Below are 18,993 nucleotides of genomic sequence, written 5' to 3' on the forward strand. Positions count from 1 at the left end.
CTGATGTTGGGAAAGATGGAGGGCACAAGGAGAAGATGACAGAGGACGAGATGCTTGGACAGTGTTCTCAAAGCTACAAACATGAGTCTGACCAAACTGCGGGAGGCAGTGGAAGACAGGAGTGCCTGGCGTGCTCTGGTCCATGGGGTCACGAAGAGTCGGACACGACTAAACAACTAAACAACAACGTTGTATTGAGGCTTCTGTATTGAGTTTTCAGTTTTCAAACTTTTCGGACAGTTTTCTGGAACGGACTTTGTTTGGAAACTGAGGTTCTACTGTACAAGTATCAATGAAAACACACTGTATACCACACCACATCTTCCTACAAGATCTTCAGTTACTGAAACGCCTAGAATTCTCTCAATTTAACACAAAAGTCAAGTTCCCCAGAGATATTTCCCTCCATTTTGGTTGCCCAAGCATATATCCCTTTGTGATATAGTTTATTCCAAACCACCTTGCTACAAGAGGGAATTATCAGGATCTTCCATTTCGGGTGAATAAAGAAGAAAACTCGCATGCTATACACTGGCAGCGTTCTTTTAATCAGAGATCATTCTTTATTTTGCAAATTGTTTTATTTTCTTTACAGACATGTTAAAAATTCACAGTTTTGTAGATTTAAGTATGGGTCAGGAAGTATGGTCAGAAACAAGGTTTGTGTGTCATCCCCTTACTCTCTTAGTGCAGGGGTAGCCAACCTGGTGCCCTCCAGATTTTGCTGGACTACAACTCCCATCAGCCCGATCCAGCATGGTCAAAGGTCAGGAACAATGACCGCTGCAGTCTAGCATCTGGCCACCTCCACTCTAGTGTGTTTGCATGGTCCATTCAAGTTTAACCAGTTAGAAACAAGTTTGCTTCCCGAAAGACAGAACAGTACAAAAGGAAATAAAAAGAGTGAGGGGTCTGTTAATCCATTACATCTCTTTCCATTTAGACCGGTGTTTCCCAAACCTGGGCCTCCAGCTGTTTTGCACTATAGTTCCCATCATCCCTGACCACTGGCCTTGCTAGCTAGAGATGATGGGAGTTGTAATCCAAAAACAGCTGGAGACCCAAGTTTGGGAAACCCTGATTTAGACTAAAGATGGGGCACCTATGGCCCCACAAGATGTTCTTAGACTACAAAACCCATTATCTTTGCCCACCCTGGTTTGCCCACTTATACTTTAGAGGCTCAGCCAGTCTAATCAGACCTATTAAGGATTAGAGGGGAGAAAATTATACCCTAAAAATAGAAAAAAATATTTAAAAATTGGAACTGATGCTAAAAACAACCACTGGGCTTTATGTTTTCTCAAGGGTGACAGTAGAAACCGAAAGCAATGAACTGCAACTGTAAAGCTTCATTCAGAAGTCCTGACTTTAGGAGCAAATAATCATAAACTGAGTCAAGTGATTTGAGAAGGACCTTATTCTGGACCTAACATTCCTACAACTCTTATCATGTTTATATAACATAAACTTATGTTTTTTTAAAACCAAAGTCATCGAAGGAGCATGATAACACTCATGTTATGCTTTACAAAGGAGCAACTTTCAAGCTCAGTCTGATTTTTTTTTTTACTTTGGGAAAAAAGAAGGAAAACACATGTATATGGATGAGGAGCTTGAGCAACCTACAAAAAAAAAGACACTTCTAAGTCAAGAACGTGAACTAAGCTAAGCCACTCGTGACTTTCATGATCGCAATCAAGGGTGAGATACCCCAGCCAACCATTGCAAATGTGCAGCTTCGCAACAGTTATCGCCTGTTACCGTATGTGGATAGCTTGAACGCCTATCCCCATAAAACCTAAACAAAAGAAAAGATTTCCATTGAAAGACTGGAGTTTGGGGTGCGGCAGGCATGACTGTCCCTTAGCAGAAGCCGCTGAATCAAAACAGAACCGCTCTCAACCACCATGTCATCATGTGACAGGAAGCCACAGCTTCTGTGTGCTGACGACATCACTCAGCTTCCCTTTGATCTTCAGGAAATGCCTCTTGAACTCCAAGCCGTCACCCTGCATAGGGAAGGGAGGTGGGGAAAGAATCCAAGTCAGTATATGTAATTGGAAGGGCATGCATTAGCTAGAGAAATGATACAAGAGGGAAGTAATAATAATAATAATAATAATAACAATTTTTATTTATACCCCGCCCTCCCCAGCCAAGGCCGGGCTCAGGGCGGCTAACAAGCAATAATAAAAACAAGTTGAATGAATACAACTTAAAAACAAGATTAAAATACAACAATTAAAATATTGAAACATTAAAATATTAAAATGTAGCCTCATCGCAGGAGGAGAAGGAAAAGAAAAAAAGAAAGAGAGGGAGGGAGGGAATCAAATTGGCTCCAAGCCAAAGGCCAGGCGGAACAACTCTGTCTTACAGGCCCTGCGGAAAGAAATCAGATCCTGCAGGGCCCTGGTCTCATGAGGCAGAGCGTTCCACCAGGCCGGAGCCAGAGTTGAAAAGGCCCTGGCTCTGATTGAAGCTAATCTAACTTCCTTAGGGCCCGGGAAGTAAACAACATTATTAGTACAGCCGTACCTCGGAAGTTGAACGGAATCCGTTCCAGAAGTCCGTTCGACTTCCAAAACATTTGGAAACCAAAGCGCAGCTTCCGATTGGCTGCAGGAAGCTCCTGCAGCCAACAGAAGCCCTGTTGGATATTACAGTTCCAAAGAACATTCTCCTGTCTAGCTGCCACATTTTGGATTAGTTGTAGTTTCCGGGTCACCTTCAAAGGTAGCCTCACATAGAGCGCTTTCATCCACATAGCTGAGTTTTCCACTAAGCACTCTGCAACTCTTGAACCAAGCAGAAGGCTAACCGCCAGCCCCAGCCCATCCAGTATGCTAAAACAGATTAGAAAATAAAATGACTACAATGGCAAACATAATATTCTGAATCAGAACATGTTGGCAGCTGGCAGTGTGAAAACATTCTGCAGTACTAAGGAGCTACCACTGGATGGAGCCCAAGTACTATTCCCGCACATAAAACATTCTCCCCACAATTTGCAAATCTCTCAAGAGATTAAAAAACCCAGATCAAATCAAATCTTTGTTTTCTATGCTGCTAGGTAAAAATGTAGCTTTATTCCTATTTAAGTAAGTTTGACTGCTTAGGTTAATATCTACTACAAGTATCCTTCTTATCCTTAGAATGAAATGCGCTGGTTAACTTTGTATATACCTTAGACAGGCGGAAGTCAACAAGTATTTTGTCATCCATTTCCAAGAGGTTTGCCTTGAAAATCAGTTTGTTGTTTCTTCTATCTGTGGTTGATATGGTAACCTTAGAAGGAAAGCGAGTATTTTATCAGGGGAAAGAGGTTTACAAAGCATATTTACAATCAATAATGCTCACTCTTTTTATGCTATGAACCGCCCTGAGATTTGCCGATATAAGGTGGTATACAAATCAAATCAAATAAAAAAATACCGTATTTTTCACCTTATAGGACGCACTTTTTCCCCTCCAAAAATGAAGGGGAAATGTGTGTGCATCCTATGGGGCGAATGCAGGCTTTCGTTGAAGCCTGGAGAGCGAGAGGCGTCAGTGTGCACCAACCCCTCTCGCTCTCCAGGCTTCAGGAAGCTATCCGCAAGCCTTGGGAGCCCGGCGGGAGTGCGCCCCGTGCTTCGCGCGGATGTCCACAAGCCTTGTGAGCAATAGCCTGTTCTGGGGTTCTGCCCCGCAAGCAAGCTCTGGGAGCGATGGCGAGGTTGAGCGCAACCTCGCCTTCGCTCCTGGACCCCCAGCCCTGAGGCTAAAAACGAAGCCAGGACAGCTAGCGGGATCCATCCTGCTCGCTGTCATGGCTTCTTTGCTCTTTGGGGCTCGGAGGGAAATATTTTTTTTTCTTTATTCCCCCCCCCCCCAAAAAAAATAAGTGCGCCCTATGGTCCGGTGCACCCTATAGGGTGAAAAATCTCTGTAGTTGCAAACTTAGGCTCTTAAAGTTTATGGCAGCCTTCACACTATTTTTCTCACTAGCAACCAAATGAGGATGCATCTGTCCAACAGGCCCTGAATTCAAAAATAACAATTTCTTCCAGGACATTGTGTATCTTCTAGCTAAACAAATCATATATATTTATTTTGTATGCAAATACATACAGGCAGTGCTTTTTTTCTAAAAATATGTTTAGGGGTACATGTACCCCTGCCTCCCCCCAGGGAAAAAAGCACTGCATAAAAGTATGTATATGCAAATTAATTTTATTTTTTAAAATTACCTGCCGTACTCGGTGCTGCTTACAACTTAAAATCACAGCGTGAAAATATAAGAAAATCACGCTGAATAAAATAAAGCAACAAACAAAAATGCAAAAGAGAAGAATTAAAAATACAACAAAATCAAGCATCACAGACAAATGAGGACTTTTAGAGCAGGTTTTCCCTGCCAGCTGACAGAATAAAAATGTATGTACCAAGCAACAACAACTACCAGAGAAGGAATGGCCCATGTCTCACAGGGCCAGGTGTTCCATAATATTGATGCACCCACTGAGAAGACCCTCTCTCTTGCTGCCATCTATCATGCCTACACCACAATGCCTGTCTGTCCGTCTTGTGTGTGATGGACACACAGAATTAATTCACACCTGGTTTGTGCAGCCCTTCTTCCAAACGTAGCCCATTTTTTCGCAAACCTCCTTCAATACGTGGTAAGACTGGTCAGCATCCAGCTTCAAAAAGAAACGGGTCATTCTCTTCACTAAGCGCTGCCACGAATTCTAAGAGAGAAAGGAATGGAAGACGCCAGAAGTCAGCTGAAGGCTAAAATAAATGTCAAGTTTTCATCAAGGCTTTGCATTGTTTTATGGTGCTAAAGAATTGCATAGCAATCATTTAAAAATATAGGTGTCCTGTGCATGAACCAAATATATACACCCTTGTGCAAATTAATTGAAACAAAGCATGTTTTCTATCTTACTCGTAATCCTGTACTCAAAACAAACATGAAAAGTCAGGTGATCATTATGGTGTTGGAAGCCTGCAGCCAACAGATGGAATGATGCTCTCGCCACAATATATTGAGGTTCTACGAAAGAGTTATTCCAGAGCTGGAAAAGAGGTATCTTGGCGGTACTGGGATATTGCAGCAGGACCTATCCCCCTGTCACACATCGAAAGCGGTGAAGAAATTCATGACAGAGCAACTACAGGTACTTGATTGGCCAGGGAATTCCCCAGATGTAAATCCCATTGATAATTTGTGGGCTACAGTGGTGCCTCGCAAGACGAAAAGAATCCGAAAAGAATCTGTTCCGCGAGTCTCTTCGTCTTGCGGTTTTTTTGTCTTGCGAAGCAAGCCCATTATCGGATTAGCGGCTTAGCAGGCTTAGCGGCTCAGCTGATAAGCGGCTTAGCGGATCAGCTGTTAAGCGGCTCAGCGGCTCAGCTGATAAGCGACTTAGTAGCTTGGGAAAAGGGCGGGGGGAAGGAAAAAACCCCACAGGAACTCGCAAGACATTTTTGTCTTGCGAAGCAAGCCCATAGGAAATTTGTTTTGCGAAGCATCTCCAAAACGGAAAACCCTTTCGTCTAGCAGGTTTTCCGTCTTGCAAGGCATTCGTCTTGCGGGGCACCACTGTATATGGAAAAGTCTCCGTGCTGTAGACTGGAAGACTATGGAGAAGCTCATTCAGGCGCTGATTCAAGTGTGGTACAGGGATCCGAAAATCAACAGTGAAATTACTCCATGCCAAACCGTGTTCAAATGCTGCTTAAAAACAGCGGAGGTCATATCCATTACTAATGTAGGTATCTGTGAGTTTTGTCAATGTATATGTGAGTTTGTACAATAAACTACATTGCTTGTTTCAATTAATTTGCACAAGGGTGTATATATTTTTTCGAGGGCTGAAGCATTAAATTGGGGAGGCAGGTTGCTGTTACGATGCATATCGAAAGCATAAGGGCCTCTACAAGTTCCAAAAACAATGGAAGTTCTGATTGGCTCGATAGCCGATCCACCGGACCAAGTTACCTGGGAAGAACTGGGAGTGCCAAGCAGCTGGCTGTTGAGCAGCATGTGTTCAGGGCAAGCTGGCTGGGAGAAGCTGATGCCTTGCACGAGCTTATCGATGCCAGCTGGACCGCTATCCCACAAAGAAAGTCCAGTGCCAGGTTCCGGCTGAGAATTGGAGCAGGTCTTTTTCTCCTCACTGCAGCAATGAAAACAAAGTGGTGTTACGTTCCTAAATGGCGCAACAACACATTGTCTAGAACTTTTTTTATTTCCGGGAGTTAACCGCTACATGCGTTGGCCCTCAGAACTGGGCATTAAGTCGGCCTTTTTCTTGGCAATTTTCGTCATTATTTAAATCATTCTATCATGATTGAATTGCCTTAATGCAGGCACGTCCAACAGGTAGATCGTGATCTACCGGTAGATCACTGGAGCTCTTTGGTATGCTTGAATGGTTACAGGTCTATCTCTATTCTAGCTATTATTCTAGTAAATTTGGTTTTATACTTATAAGCCAGTTTGTGGTGGTGGTGTTTTGATGCAAAGAAGCTCAACAACTTAGGCATCCCGTAAAAAAAAAGCTCAACATTTTTTCCCTGCTCCCCACAAAAACGGGTCTTTCCTCCTTCCTAAAGAAAGCTCCTTAGGGGCGCGGGTGGCGCTGTGGGTTAAACCACAGAGCCTAGGACTTGCTGATCAGAAGGTCGGCAGTTCGAATCCCCACGACGGGGTGAGCTCCCATTGCTCGGTCCCTGCTCCTGCCAACCTAGCAGTTCGAAAGCATGTAAAGTGCAATTAGATAAATAGGTACCACTCCAGCGGGAAGGTAAACAGTGTTTCCGTGCGCTGCTCTGGTTCACCAGAAGCAGCTTAGTCATGCTGGCCACATGACCCGGAAGCTGTATGCCGGCTCCCTCAGCCAATAAAGCGAGATGACCGCCGCAACCCCAGAGTCGGCCACGACTGGACCTAATGGTCAGGGGCTTTAAAGAAAGCTCAACAACTTTGATCTGAACCCCTAAAAGGGGGTAGATCACGGCCAGTTTTTAACTCTGAGTAGTTCACAGTCTCTTGGGAGTTCGCCACTCCTGCTTAATATAAAAAGTCACTTGTTTTCTGCATTGCATGTTTCTGGAATCATAAAACACACACAGCCTCAACAGTAGCATTTACCACACAACTTGAACATATTACTTTGTTATGCTCTGCAAGACTTAAAACATACCCCCACCTTCGCCCATTTTCTCCTGCACTTAAATAAGACCCAGACACTAGAACCATCAGATTAATCCTCATATTAAAGTCCCCAAAATTCCCCAACTTTGGTATTTAAACAGGATAGAATGAGTGCTTTCAGATACAAAACCATCTCCGCTGCTGCCCTCGCTCTCTGTGTACGAGTTGTTTTGCTACTATTCTGTCAAATCGAGGGGGCAGGCAACAATGCAGCGAAGGAGGGGCAAGAAGGAAGAGAAGATCTGGCTCTGTTAAACTGGCTACTGCAGCCTAGTGGCACAGTGAAGACATGCCATAGATCACCTCTGGTTTTGTTACTTGTGGAACACGTCTTAAGATATGGCAGCACAGAATAAGTCATTGCAGAGCATCAGAGTAAAAAATAAAAAGTTCCCCATCAAGTTAAAAATATTAGCCAGACACCACATACACACATGCTTTTGCCTGTGTGTTGGACACAATGAACGAATATATTTTTCACCTGCGTGCACTTTTCACTGGAGAGAAGTCCGTATCCGATCGGATGTGCTTAGAAAAACACCCTGGGGAATCGGATAGTCCCCCCGATGAGACTCGAGGCCGCTTGATGCCTAGAAAGAAAAACTAGTACTCAGTTTTCAAAGGGGAGGGGGGAATTATTTTTGTCATTCACTGTTAAGTACATTGTAAATCCCAAGTAAAATGATTGGATTGTTGCTGTTGTTTTTTAATGGCTCCAACCTTTCCAAAGGTGCTGTGTGCCAGCTTGTCATTCTTCCTAAGACCAAAAGAAGCTAAACACACATCACTTGTATTTGTGAACACTAATGTAAACTCACAACCACCGACAGTGGTACCTTGGTAGTCGAACGGCTTAGTTGTCGAACAAATCGGAAGCCACGCCTTGGTTTGTGAACCATTCTGGGAGCCGAATGGACTCCCTGAACAGATTAAATTCGAGAACCAAGGTACCACTGTATTCAAACTTCATGAATGGTGGGATCAAATAATTGCAATAGAACTGCCAAATGATCTGCAGAATTCTGAGGCCAACAACTTCTTCCCATTGTTAGAGCTAATTAAAATGTTGATTCAAAGTGACTAAGGAGGCTTTCCACATCACATTTTTCATTTAGATGGGTGCTCCCACATGTCACAAGGGAGGGGGGTGTGTGCAGAATCATAATATTGGAATGATTTACACTGGTTTTCATCCTAGAGTCAAAAGTGAATGTACCGATTTCAGGCATAGGCAAACTCGGCCCTCCAGATGTTTTTGACTACAACTCCCATGATCCCTAGCTAACAGGACCAGTGGTCAGGGATGATGGGAATTGTAGTCCCAAAACATCTGGAGGGCCCAGTTTGCCTATGCCTGGATTAACCCAAGACGAGCCTTTATTAGCAGCAGACCTTGATAAATGGGACTGATCCGCAAAGGGGATGAAAAAGCAAGCAAAATCTATCCTCAACTAAGATTAAAATAGCGTGAGCCACCTAAATTGCAAATATCAATATTAATATATCACTCGCTCCTTTCAGCAGCATATATGAGAGATGTCAACTGAACCGTTTTCAGATGTCAAAAGATTTCAAATCTGCAGCTACATACAAAATTCACATGCATATTTTTTTATATTACCTTTCTTTAAGGCTTTTGTGTACCACCTGTCCTTTTTTAGGTCTTCAATAGTAAGCCTTGATGCGGGGTCCTCAGTTAATAGTTTGAGGAGTAAAGCTGCAAAGAAATAAAGAATTTGTTTATATGCATGGCCTACAAGTTCCTGAAATTGTCCACCTTCTGTGGCAATGGCTCGCAATTCAATTGAGATGCCCTCAAACATTGTGGCTTTCCAAATAAATCATTACAATTTTTACATGAACCAGTCACCCAGCCTTTAAAGATGTTCTTTGGAGGATATGATCTGTACTCAGAAAAATAACACGCTCATTTCTTAGCAAAGCTATCAAGACTGCCCCGCCAAGTAAATATAAAAACAGTCAGTAAAGGTCTGTACCTAGTGGCAACGAGTCTATCTTCTTCCATGGTGACAAATATGTTTTCTTTTCTTTCCAATCACAGTATTCTTGACATGTGTCAACAGGCTGGTCCCATGGCAATTCTGCAAGAAAGAAAGCCACATTTCTTGACAAAACTTGTCAGTGATCTGGGGACAAACTAAGAATGTATTTGGGTTTCAACCAAATGGATGTTAGCATTTTAGGAGGAAGAGACACACCCAAGGGTTATAATAAGGTCACTAGTAACCACATTAGTTACACAGCTAATTCAAAACAAGGAATTAAAAACTACTTAGACTGGAAAAATAGTCTCCAGTAAAGCATGCGAGCAATGAAAATCCCCGGCAATTTCTTTTTTTCTCTTCCAGCTTAGCTACAAATGTCACACTATCAGAAAATATGGTTACTATGCAATATGCTCCAGATTTATGCAGTAAGCTAAATCCCTCAAAAAATTCTTGCAGATACACTTGTTTTAAAATTAATTTTATTATATGTATTACAACATTTATATCCTACCCTCCTGGTGCAAAAGCATTGCTCAGGGCTGCTTGCAATATTTAAAACTATATGAAACTATCTACCACTGAGAGAGTCAGTAGTTGTATGCTGTTAAAACTGTGAAGAATTCATTATTATTATTATTATTATTATTATTATTATTATTATTATTATTATTTTCAATGCTGGTTTTGGCAACACATTTATAAATGAACATTCTATGCTGAATGTATAGAATGCTTTAACTTAAATGACTCTTCCTTCCAAAGCCTGTTTTTTTAAAAAAAATAAAATATAATGCAGTATCTTGCAGGTTCATCAAACACTGGAAATTTGTTGTGGTGTATTATTGCTACTTTTGGTGTTGAATCGGTAGAAATGCTTGTGCTTTTATTCTATCTGCTTAAATTTGATCTAAAAATATATTATTATTTTTTAAAGGCTGTATTGAAGGAGAGGGGAAAGTTCACATAGCTGCTTTTAAGAGGAGAGCTTTCTTGGGGTAGACAGTTGAAGAGATGTTCTCAGCAATTCTTGTGAGTAACCATACAAACAGTGATGGTTAAAGGGTAATTAATTAGCTTCAACAATCTCCTCTTAGCTACACTGGAAGGAAGATTTAGCGGCAGTCCATATATGAATTGTGTAACTGTGTGCTAATAAATGTGCTACTATGGTATCCTTTTTAAAGAGACAAAAGAACCACATGTATTTGTCCTCTGATGGCTTCCTTTGCGACTCAAGCTTTAGAGTGGCGTACGACCTTCCAAGCCATGGGTGCCTCATCTCATGTGACTGAATCAGTCACTAAGTTTGTACTTCAAGTTAATAAGATCAGCCAGCAACTTTTGCAAAACTGCTATGGGTGTTGTTTGTTCTACTCTTGCTTGAATTTTTCAAGAATGAAAAATGTACATGGGCCTTTCTCTTTTTTTTAATGTCCCCTCTCCACCAGTATATTTGTGAAGGCCTGTAGATGATTACAGTGGTACCTTGGTTCTCATATGCCTTGGTACTCAAACAACTTGGAACCCAAACACTGCAAACCCAGAAGTAAGTGTTCCGGTTTGCGGACTCTTTTTGGAAGCCGAACGCGCTCCGTTTTGAGTGTCTGTTTTTACTATTCATTTTGCATTTTTGTTTTTGCGGCTCTTTTTGTTTTGTTTTTGTGACTGTGTGGAACCCAGTGCAGATTGACTGATTGTGTGACTGCAGTACATTGTTTCTTGCTTTCATTTTATGAATCAATGGTCTCGTTGGAGAATAAAATTCATGTTAAATTGGTGTTTTAGGCATTGTTTTTAAAAGTCTGGAACGGATTAATCCATTTTGCATTACTTTCTATGGGAAAGCATGCCTTGGTTTTGGAATGACCATCTGGAACGGATTAAGTTTGAGAACCAAGGTACCACTGTAATGAACTAGATCAAGAACCACACCTTAATAAATATCCTGAATTCCCAAGAGATAATACACCTAGGTGCACTGCTGATCTGTATCCCTGTTGTGTAAATGTAGAGCATTAGTTTATCAACAAACTAATGTTAATAAAACAAATTAAAACTTGGGTAGCTCTTACCTCCTGCCAACATGGCAGTGAGTACGATTCCACATGACCAAACATCAACTGGCTCGGCATGGAATTCTTTTCTTTTAAGGACTTCTGGAGCGATGTACGGGAGCGTGCCACACATCTTGTTCAACAATCGCTCACGACCATTGTACTTAAACACAGTTGCTAGTCCAAAGTCAGAGATTTTGAGATTATCTAAACAAATACAAGCATAAAGAAGTTACAGATAGGTAGCCGTGTTGGTCTGCCATAGTCAAAACAAAAAAAATTCCTTCCTGTAGCACCTTAAAGACCAACTAAGTTAGTTCTTGGTATGAGCTTTCGTGTGCATGCACACTTCTTCAGATAAACAGCATAAAGAAGGTATCTTGCACATCATTCTAATTCATCATCTTTGTTTGAGGCACACTAAAGCATGGGTAGGCAAACTAAAGCCTGGGAGCTGGATCCGGCCCAATCGCCTTCTTAATCCGGCCTGCAGACAGCCCGGGAATCAGTGTGTTTTTACATGAGTAGAATGTGTCCTTTTATTTAAAATGCATCTCTGGGTTATTTGTGGGGCCTGCCTGGTGTTTTGACATGAGTAGAATGTGTCCTTTTATTTAAAATGCATCTCTGAGTTATTTGTGAGGCACAGGAATTTGTTCATTTTTTTTTCTTCATATTATAGTCCGCCCTCGCAACAGGGTCTGAGGGACAGTGGACCAGCCCCCTGCTGAAAAAGTTTGCTGATCCCTGCACTAAAGTAACATTGATTTAAAGACACAAACATTTAACCTTTTAAAAAATGGTCCTTTCAAGTATGCCAGCCAAGGACAGCCAAGTGAAATGCTAAAAAAAACCAAACCGAAGTCCTCTGATTGCTTGATGTTTGGGGTTAGCAACAGAGAGAACTTGTTGCTTTCACATCCAAAGTGCGGGCTGCTTTTTCACTTGTGAGAAATTGATACTGAACTAAAGAAATTAGTGATGTATGGAAGTGAGAGCTGGACCATAAAGAAGGCTGATCACTGAAGAATTGATGCTTTTGAATTATGGTGTTGGAGGAGACTCTTGAGAGTGGACTGCAAGAAGATCAAACCTCTCCACTCTAAAGGAAATCAGCCCTGAGTGCTCACTGGAAGGACAGATTGTGAAGCTGAGGCTCCAATATTTTGGCCACCACATGAGAAGAAAAGACTCCCTGGAAAAGACCCTGATGTTGGGAAAGATGGAGGGCGCAGGGAGAAGGGGATGAAAGAGGACAAGATGGTTGGACAGTGTTCTCGAAGCTACCAGCATGAGTTTGACCAAACTGCAGGAGACAGTGGAAGACAGGAGTGGCTGGCCTGCTCTGGTCCATGGGGTCATGAAGAGTCAGACACGACTAAACAACTAAACAACAACAACAAGAACGAAGCCGTCTCTCTCTCTCTTACCCATTCCATTTAGCAGCAGATTCTCAGGCTTAATATCCCGATGTGTTACTCCTATACTGTGAAGGTAGACCTTTCAAAATGATACAAGGCATTAATAGAAAGCATTCATTCAACCTGCTTTCACACACAAAAAAGAGCTTGAAAAAGCAACTTAAATAAACTTACGACTCCAGCTATAAGCTGGTGGAAAAACTTCTGTGCTTCTGCTTCAGGCATTCCTACATCTGGCTCTGCAAGGAAGGCACCATAGCTTCATGAAGAAACATACTAATGAAATTTACACAGTGATAGCAGTGTTTCTAATGAATATAACCTTTCTAGTTGTTTGCTCTGAAATAGTTATGGCCGAAGGCATTATTGGTAACAAACTGAACACCATGTTTCACAGTAGCATTGATAGCAGCAAACACCATTTTTGTTTGGATTTAAGTTCATAAAATGATTGCAGGCTACCATAGAGGAGGCTTGCTTTGAATGTGTTTAAATATCCCTGAAATGCAAGTTGCAGTGGTACCTTGGAAGTCGAAGGGAATCTGTTCCAGAAGTCTGTTCGACTTCCAAAACATTTGGAAACCCAAGGTGTGGCTTCCAATTGGCCGCAGGAAGCTCCTGCAGCCAATCGAAAGCCACAGAAGCCCTGTCGGACGTTCGGGTTTTGAAGAACGTTCACAAACTGGAAGTCACTTCCAAGTTTGTGGCGTTCAGGAGACAAAACATTCACATCACAAGGTGTTCAGGATCCAAGGAACGACTGTATATAGATGACTTAAATAAATAAACCATTTGACCCTTGGAGAGCATCCTCACCCAATGACCATTCTGTGGCCTGCCTTCCTATCCCATAAAACCCCCCGTACCTATTCGGTCAAAGAGTTCTCCCCCGCTGCAGTACTCTAGGAACAGATACTGAATAGTGCCTTCTCGCCGATGTCCGTAAAACTTGACAATGTTCTCGTGATTTAACATTTTGTTAATGCAGATCTCCTTCTTAATCTGATCTGGGCACTCTATAGCGCATTTCATGTCAACAATCTTCACCGCCACTGCTTCTTCCGTGCGTCTGTTCACAGCCAACTGAACTCTATAAAGAGAAAGTGGAAAACAGGGTTTTTATAGATAGGCTTTCCTCACCAAACACCATTACTAAAAATTACATGTTAAGTCTCAGCTTTGCTTGCCAGCCACAGCACACATTTCCTCCTCCTGGAAAAAAATGAGCAAATTCAACAACCCAAATTAAAGCTCTTGTGATTTTTTACAACCCTCGACACAAGAATACAGCAGCAATTTCAATTTACAGTTTACTCTTCTTTGGGAACCATTCATTTACCTCCATGTATTATAATATGTTAAGGGACGTGGGTGGCACTTGGGGTTAAACCAGAGCCTAGGACTTGCCGATCAGAAGGTCGGCAGTTCGAATCCCCGCGACGGGGCGAGCTCCCGTTGCTCAGTCCCTGCTCCTGCCAACCTAACAGTTTGAAAGCACACCAGTGCAAGTAGATAAATAGGTACCGCTCCAGTGGGAAGGTAAACGGCATTTCCGTGCGCTGCTCTGGTTTGCCAGAAGCGGCTTAGTCATGCTGGCCACATGACCCAGAAGCTGTATGCCAGCTCCCTCAGCCAATAAAGCGAGATGAGCGCCGCAACCCCAGAGTCGGCCACGACTGGACCTAATCGTCAGGGGTCCCTTTACCTTTATTATAATATGTTGCATGGTATTGCCTAAGCTATACTCACTCTCCATAAGCGCCTTCCCCGAGGGTCTGCACTAAGTCCCAGTCTTCCACGAAAGGCACGGCCATCTTGACAAATAGGACACACTCTGCAGATCAAAGAAATAAGGAATCGGAAGTCAAGGGTCATAAGTATTTGGCTGCCAAGGCAGAAGGGGGGGGGGGGTGGCAGAAAATTTGCTTTGCATGAAGTAGATCCCACATTCAATCCCCAGCATCTCCATGTAAGGCTAAGAGAGAACCCTATTTGAAATCTTGGGAGAGCTTCATCCAGTCATTGTAGATAACATTGAGCTAGATGGACTAACAGATTGATCAGTATAGGGCAGCTTATTTCTGAAAAAAACGCTAAAGGGGATAATATAGGAGTCTTACCTCAGAATGCTAGGGGTTGTGCGCAGTGCTAGTCCTACTCAAGAGTAGGCACACTGAGATGATGGATTTTTCGGAGCTAGCCGACCTAACTGGAAGAGTCTGCAACCAGGAGGGGGAGTATCAGGAACAGTGGATTAAATTCAATGATTAGTTAAATATGTTAAGTTAATCTAAATGAAAACAGCTTGCAGATACTTAATTGGCTGAGGATTTTATTTATGTTAAATGATGAATTAATATGTTTAATTTCATAAAGTGAAGATTTAAGGATGTTAATGTTTAAGTTAAATTTTATAAGAATTGTGACTTGGGAAACCGTTAAAAGGAAATGCAATGAAATTCAACCAAGGGGAAGCCACTTAACACAGTTAGTAAGTGTAATTTTCAATAAGGCTATGATTTATGTTTGTTTGTCTTATGTGTTTGTTTGCTTATAATATTGTGAAAACCAATAAAAAAATTTGGGGGGAGGGGAAGAGTAGGCACACTGAAGTTTATGTCTATATATAAAATTTTTATTAAATTTTGTTTTACAATTTAGAATACTCATTTAAACATCCTTAAAATATCCATGACTTCCCTTCTTCTCTTTCCCTTCTTCTCTTTGCATATCTTATTTACCTGAATATTTTACATAAACGAAACCATTCAGTATTCCATTACAGGTGCACAGTGGTTTTCAAACACCTTAGTTCTCGAATGTTTTGGCTCCTGAACGCCACAAACCCGGAAGTGACTGTTCCAGTTTGCGAACGTTCTTTGGAACCCGAACGTCTGACGGGGCTTCTGTGGCTTCCGATTGGCTGCAGGAGTTTCCTGCAGCCAATTGGAAGCCGCGCTTTGGTTTCCGAATGTTTTGGAAGTCGAACGGACTTCCAGAACAGATTCTGTTCGCCTTCCAAGGTACGACTATATTACATCCATCAAAACATTTTTACACTGTTGAATTAATCTTAATGCTGCCAACGTTTTCAGGTGTACACAATTCCCCCCATATATTCAATAAAATTATCCAGTTTTCTCAAAATGTTTGTTCTTCTTGTTCTCTTAGTCTATATGTTAAATCTGCAAGCTGCACATATTCCATGGCTGGCGGAAGTAGAGAGACTATGGGATGGATGTGGATTATTTTGGTTTTTTAAATACTGTACAGTGGTACCTCGGGTTAAGTACTTAATTCATTCCGGAGGTCCGTTCTTAACCTGAAACTGTTCTTATCCTGATGCACCACTTTAGCTAATGGGGCCTCCTGCTGCCGCTGCACCACTGGAGCACGATTTCTGTTCTCATCCTGAAGGAAAGTTATTAACCCGAGGTACTATTTCTGGGTTAGTGGAGTCTGTAACCTGAAGTGTATGTAACCCGAGGTACCACTGTACTGTACAAATAAGGCTTCTAATCTCCTATACCTTTTTATGAAGGCCTGTAGAACCTCACTTGTTGAATTGCTCCTGTCAATGTTGTGGAATGAAATACCCACTGTAGAGAATGCCTGGTTCCACAAAACAAGGCAAGTAGGACAAAACAAATTCAAATCTTTTACAACCACTAATTTTTTAATTCGGACAAGCTTTCAATTACACAGAATTTTGTGCAACACAGCTTGTTTTTCAAGTTTTGTTTGTTTAATGAGAAATGAAAGGGGCTCCATGAATGACTCAACATTTGTTGCCTTCTCTGCAATACACATTGTTGCATCCCTCATTTACACTTTAAATAACTGCTAGACAGGAAGTAATTCAACAGGTGAGGCTTTCTCCAGTTCTGCAAACAGTGATGAAGTGCTACACCTATTGACTGCAGCAAAGTCACTCTTAAGAGGTACAGGAGCTGTGCCAGGAAGTTGGGGGGGGGGAGGATTTAAAAAAACAATAACAAAGCCCACACATCCTATACTATTAGCAAACTCAATTCTCCTAGAAATTATCTTTATCCAAAAGAAAAGTTTGCAGAAATAAATAAATAAAAATTGAGGACTGTAAGAAGCCAAAAAAAGTCACAAAAACAGCAAAATGAGGAGTGCGGATTGACCACAGAATGTGAATTAAATGGAGCTTCCTAGAAGGACACAGCTGGATGGCACCTTGAACAGGAGCACACTGCACTGTTTTTGTTGCATGCAGGTCCCAGCACAGGGCATAACTTTACTGCCTACAGCCATGGGCTTTTGCAAACCTGCCAGGCTATTTATTGCACAAACCAACTTTCAAACCATTAGAGCATTTGAACAGCATTCATAAAACAGATCGTGAATATAAATCAGAGTTTAAAACTAAAAATCCCTTACCCTGCCCCAATTCCTGCTCTCAAGCACACACACACACACACACACACACACACACACACACACGTGTCTCCCTCAAATATCCCCCATGCTCACTTTTCAGAAAGGTACCAAAACCTGCAAAGATACAACATATATGAATTGCCGCCCACCCTTTTGAAAACATCCGTGCATTAGGACGCAGAAGGGCACGTGCATGCACAGCCAATGAAATGAACTGGTTTTTTTAAATGAAGTTGTAAGTCTCTTTGTTTTGAACTATGGACTTATTAAATTAATATGCAACATTAATTTTCAATATGAAATATGGACTTATTAAAACAACAACGAAAAGCACAAATAGCCATGACGACGCTCCTTTGGCACTGCGAGCCTACCTCCCAGGGTTGTTTGGGAGGGCAAATTGGGGAAAACATATGCATGCCGTTCCAGGGAGGGGAAAGCGGGATGCGCGAAGGAAACCAGGAAGAAAAGTCTCCTACGGTGGGAGGGGGGGGGGCTGGCAAGCCAAAGCATCTCTCCCACGCCCCGCTCCCTAAGAATAGAGACCCTTCTCCGCCCCCCGTGGGGAGGAAAGAAGAGCGAGAGGAAAGGGGAGCAGCCCAACCTCCCTCTCCACATTTTGGCCATTATTTGTTTTGTCCTCACCCGCCCAGCGGCGAGGGCCGCTTCCCCGGCTGATCAGCAAGCGGCGTTTCCCGCCGAAGAGCTTCGAGAGCAAGAGCCGGGCAGAGACTGGGAGAGAGCCGGGAGGAAGAGGCGGCGGCGAGGGGCCGAGGGGAGGAATCCGGCGCCGGCTCCGCCTCCTGCCCCGGCCGCCCGGGTGAGGCAGCATAATGGCGTCCCGAGGCCAGAGGAGGCAGCCGCTTTGCTAACTAATGCGAACTCGCGGCATCTTTAAGCCGTCGGTCCCGATCCGGCTGGCGCGGGAGTAGGAAGCGCCTCTCTGCATCCCGCCGCGGGGCTTCTTGCTTCCGAGTAGACGCGGTGCGGTATTTGGCTAGGAAATGCCTCTGCACGCTTGTAGGGAGATTTTTTGAGACTTGTTTTCTCCTCCCTGGGGTCAGAAGAAAGTGATTTCAAATAACTGTTGCTGAGACCCTTTCCATTCCGAATCTGCTAGTCAGGCAGAGGGTGATGACACTCGGGCTTCCAGCCTCCACTAACATATTTTTTAAAAATTTGATTTTACATGTTCATTCACAGAAATGATATTCTTGCAAATGTTGAAATTTTACACAAGGTGGTTTCGAATCCTTGGACTTCCCTCCTCCCCTCCGTGGGTTCTTTAGGCAACTTTTTCAACTGCATATTACAAGTCCATCTAGTTTCATAGAATCAGAGTTGGAAGAGACCACAAGGGCCATCGAGTCCAACCCCCTGCCAAGCAGGAAACTCCATCAGAGCACTCCTGACATATGGTTGTCAAGCCTCTGCTTAAAGACCTCCAAAGAAGGAGACTCCACCACACTCCTTGGCAGCAAATTCCACTGTCAAACAGCTCTTACTGTCAGGAAGTTCTTCTGAATGTTTAGGTGGAATCTTCTTTCTTGTAGTTTGGATCCATTGCTCCGTGTCCGCTTCTCTGGAGCAGCAGAAAACAAACTTTCTCCCTCCTCTGACATCCTTTTATATATTTGAACATGGCTATCATATCACCCCTTAGTTTACAGTCCTTCATTGCGTATATCCAAAGTCTGTATCATTGCAAGTTATTTAAAGCCTGCCCAAGAGTTCATGTGTTTGCAGTGGTATTTTAAATACTATCTACATTTGCCCTTCTCTGTTGCAGTTTTGATCCTCAGTTTCTGATTTTCCCGGTTAATCTTGCCATCTCCGCATAGTCCAATAATTTCATCTGCCAGCCTGCCCTCGCAGGTATTTTATCATCTTTC

The 18,993-nt window shown here is 42.6% G+C and overlaps 1 protein-coding gene across 1 annotated transcript; it reads right to left on the reverse strand.

Moving 5' to 3' along the window:
* Positions 1–540: 540 nt before the first annotated feature.
* CHEK1 (checkpoint kinase 1) lies at positions 541–18,142 on the reverse strand. The gene is made up of 13 exons (XM_081890981.1): positions 17,747–18,142; positions 14,444–14,528; positions 13,561–13,784; positions 12,869–12,933; positions 12,704–12,773; positions 11,292–11,480; positions 9,208–9,312; positions 8,832–8,927; positions 7,692–7,800; positions 5,993–6,170; positions 4,605–4,736; positions 3,190–3,291; positions 541–2,012 (listed from the first exon to the last, which is right to left on the reverse strand). Exons 1-13 carry the CDS (start codon positions 17,931–17,933, stop codon positions 1,917–1,919), a joined length of 1,638 nt encoding a protein of 545 aa, XP_081747107.1. The 5' UTR covers positions 17,934–18,142; the 3' UTR covers positions 541–1,916.
* Between the last annotated feature and the right edge of the window lie 851 nt (positions 18,143–18,993).

Source organism: Podarcis melisellensis (genome assembly GCF_964234715.1).
Source record: "Podarcis melisellensis genome assembly, chromosome: 15".
Classification (NCBI taxonomy): domain Eukaryota; kingdom Metazoa; phylum Chordata; class Lepidosauria; order Squamata; family Lacertidae; genus Podarcis; species Podarcis melisellensis.

What these genes read in the sequence shown, in the direction of transcription:
- CHEK1 (XM_081890981.1), bottom strand. Translation starts at nt 17,933, where the DNA reads ATGCTGCCTCACCCGGGCGGCCGGGGCAGGAGGCGGAGCCGGCGCCGG. An exon ending in CGGCCCTCGCCGCTGGGCGG is followed by an intron (nt 14,529 to 17,746) that starts GTGAGGACAAAA and finishes TTTGATCTGCAG; the next exon opens with AGTGTGTCCTATTTGTCAAG. An exon ending in CACAAAAGCCTTAAAGAAAG is followed by an intron (nt 7,801 to 8,831) that starts GTAATATAAAAA and finishes TTTTCTTTCTAG; the next exon opens with GCATCAAGCGGCCTCGAGTC.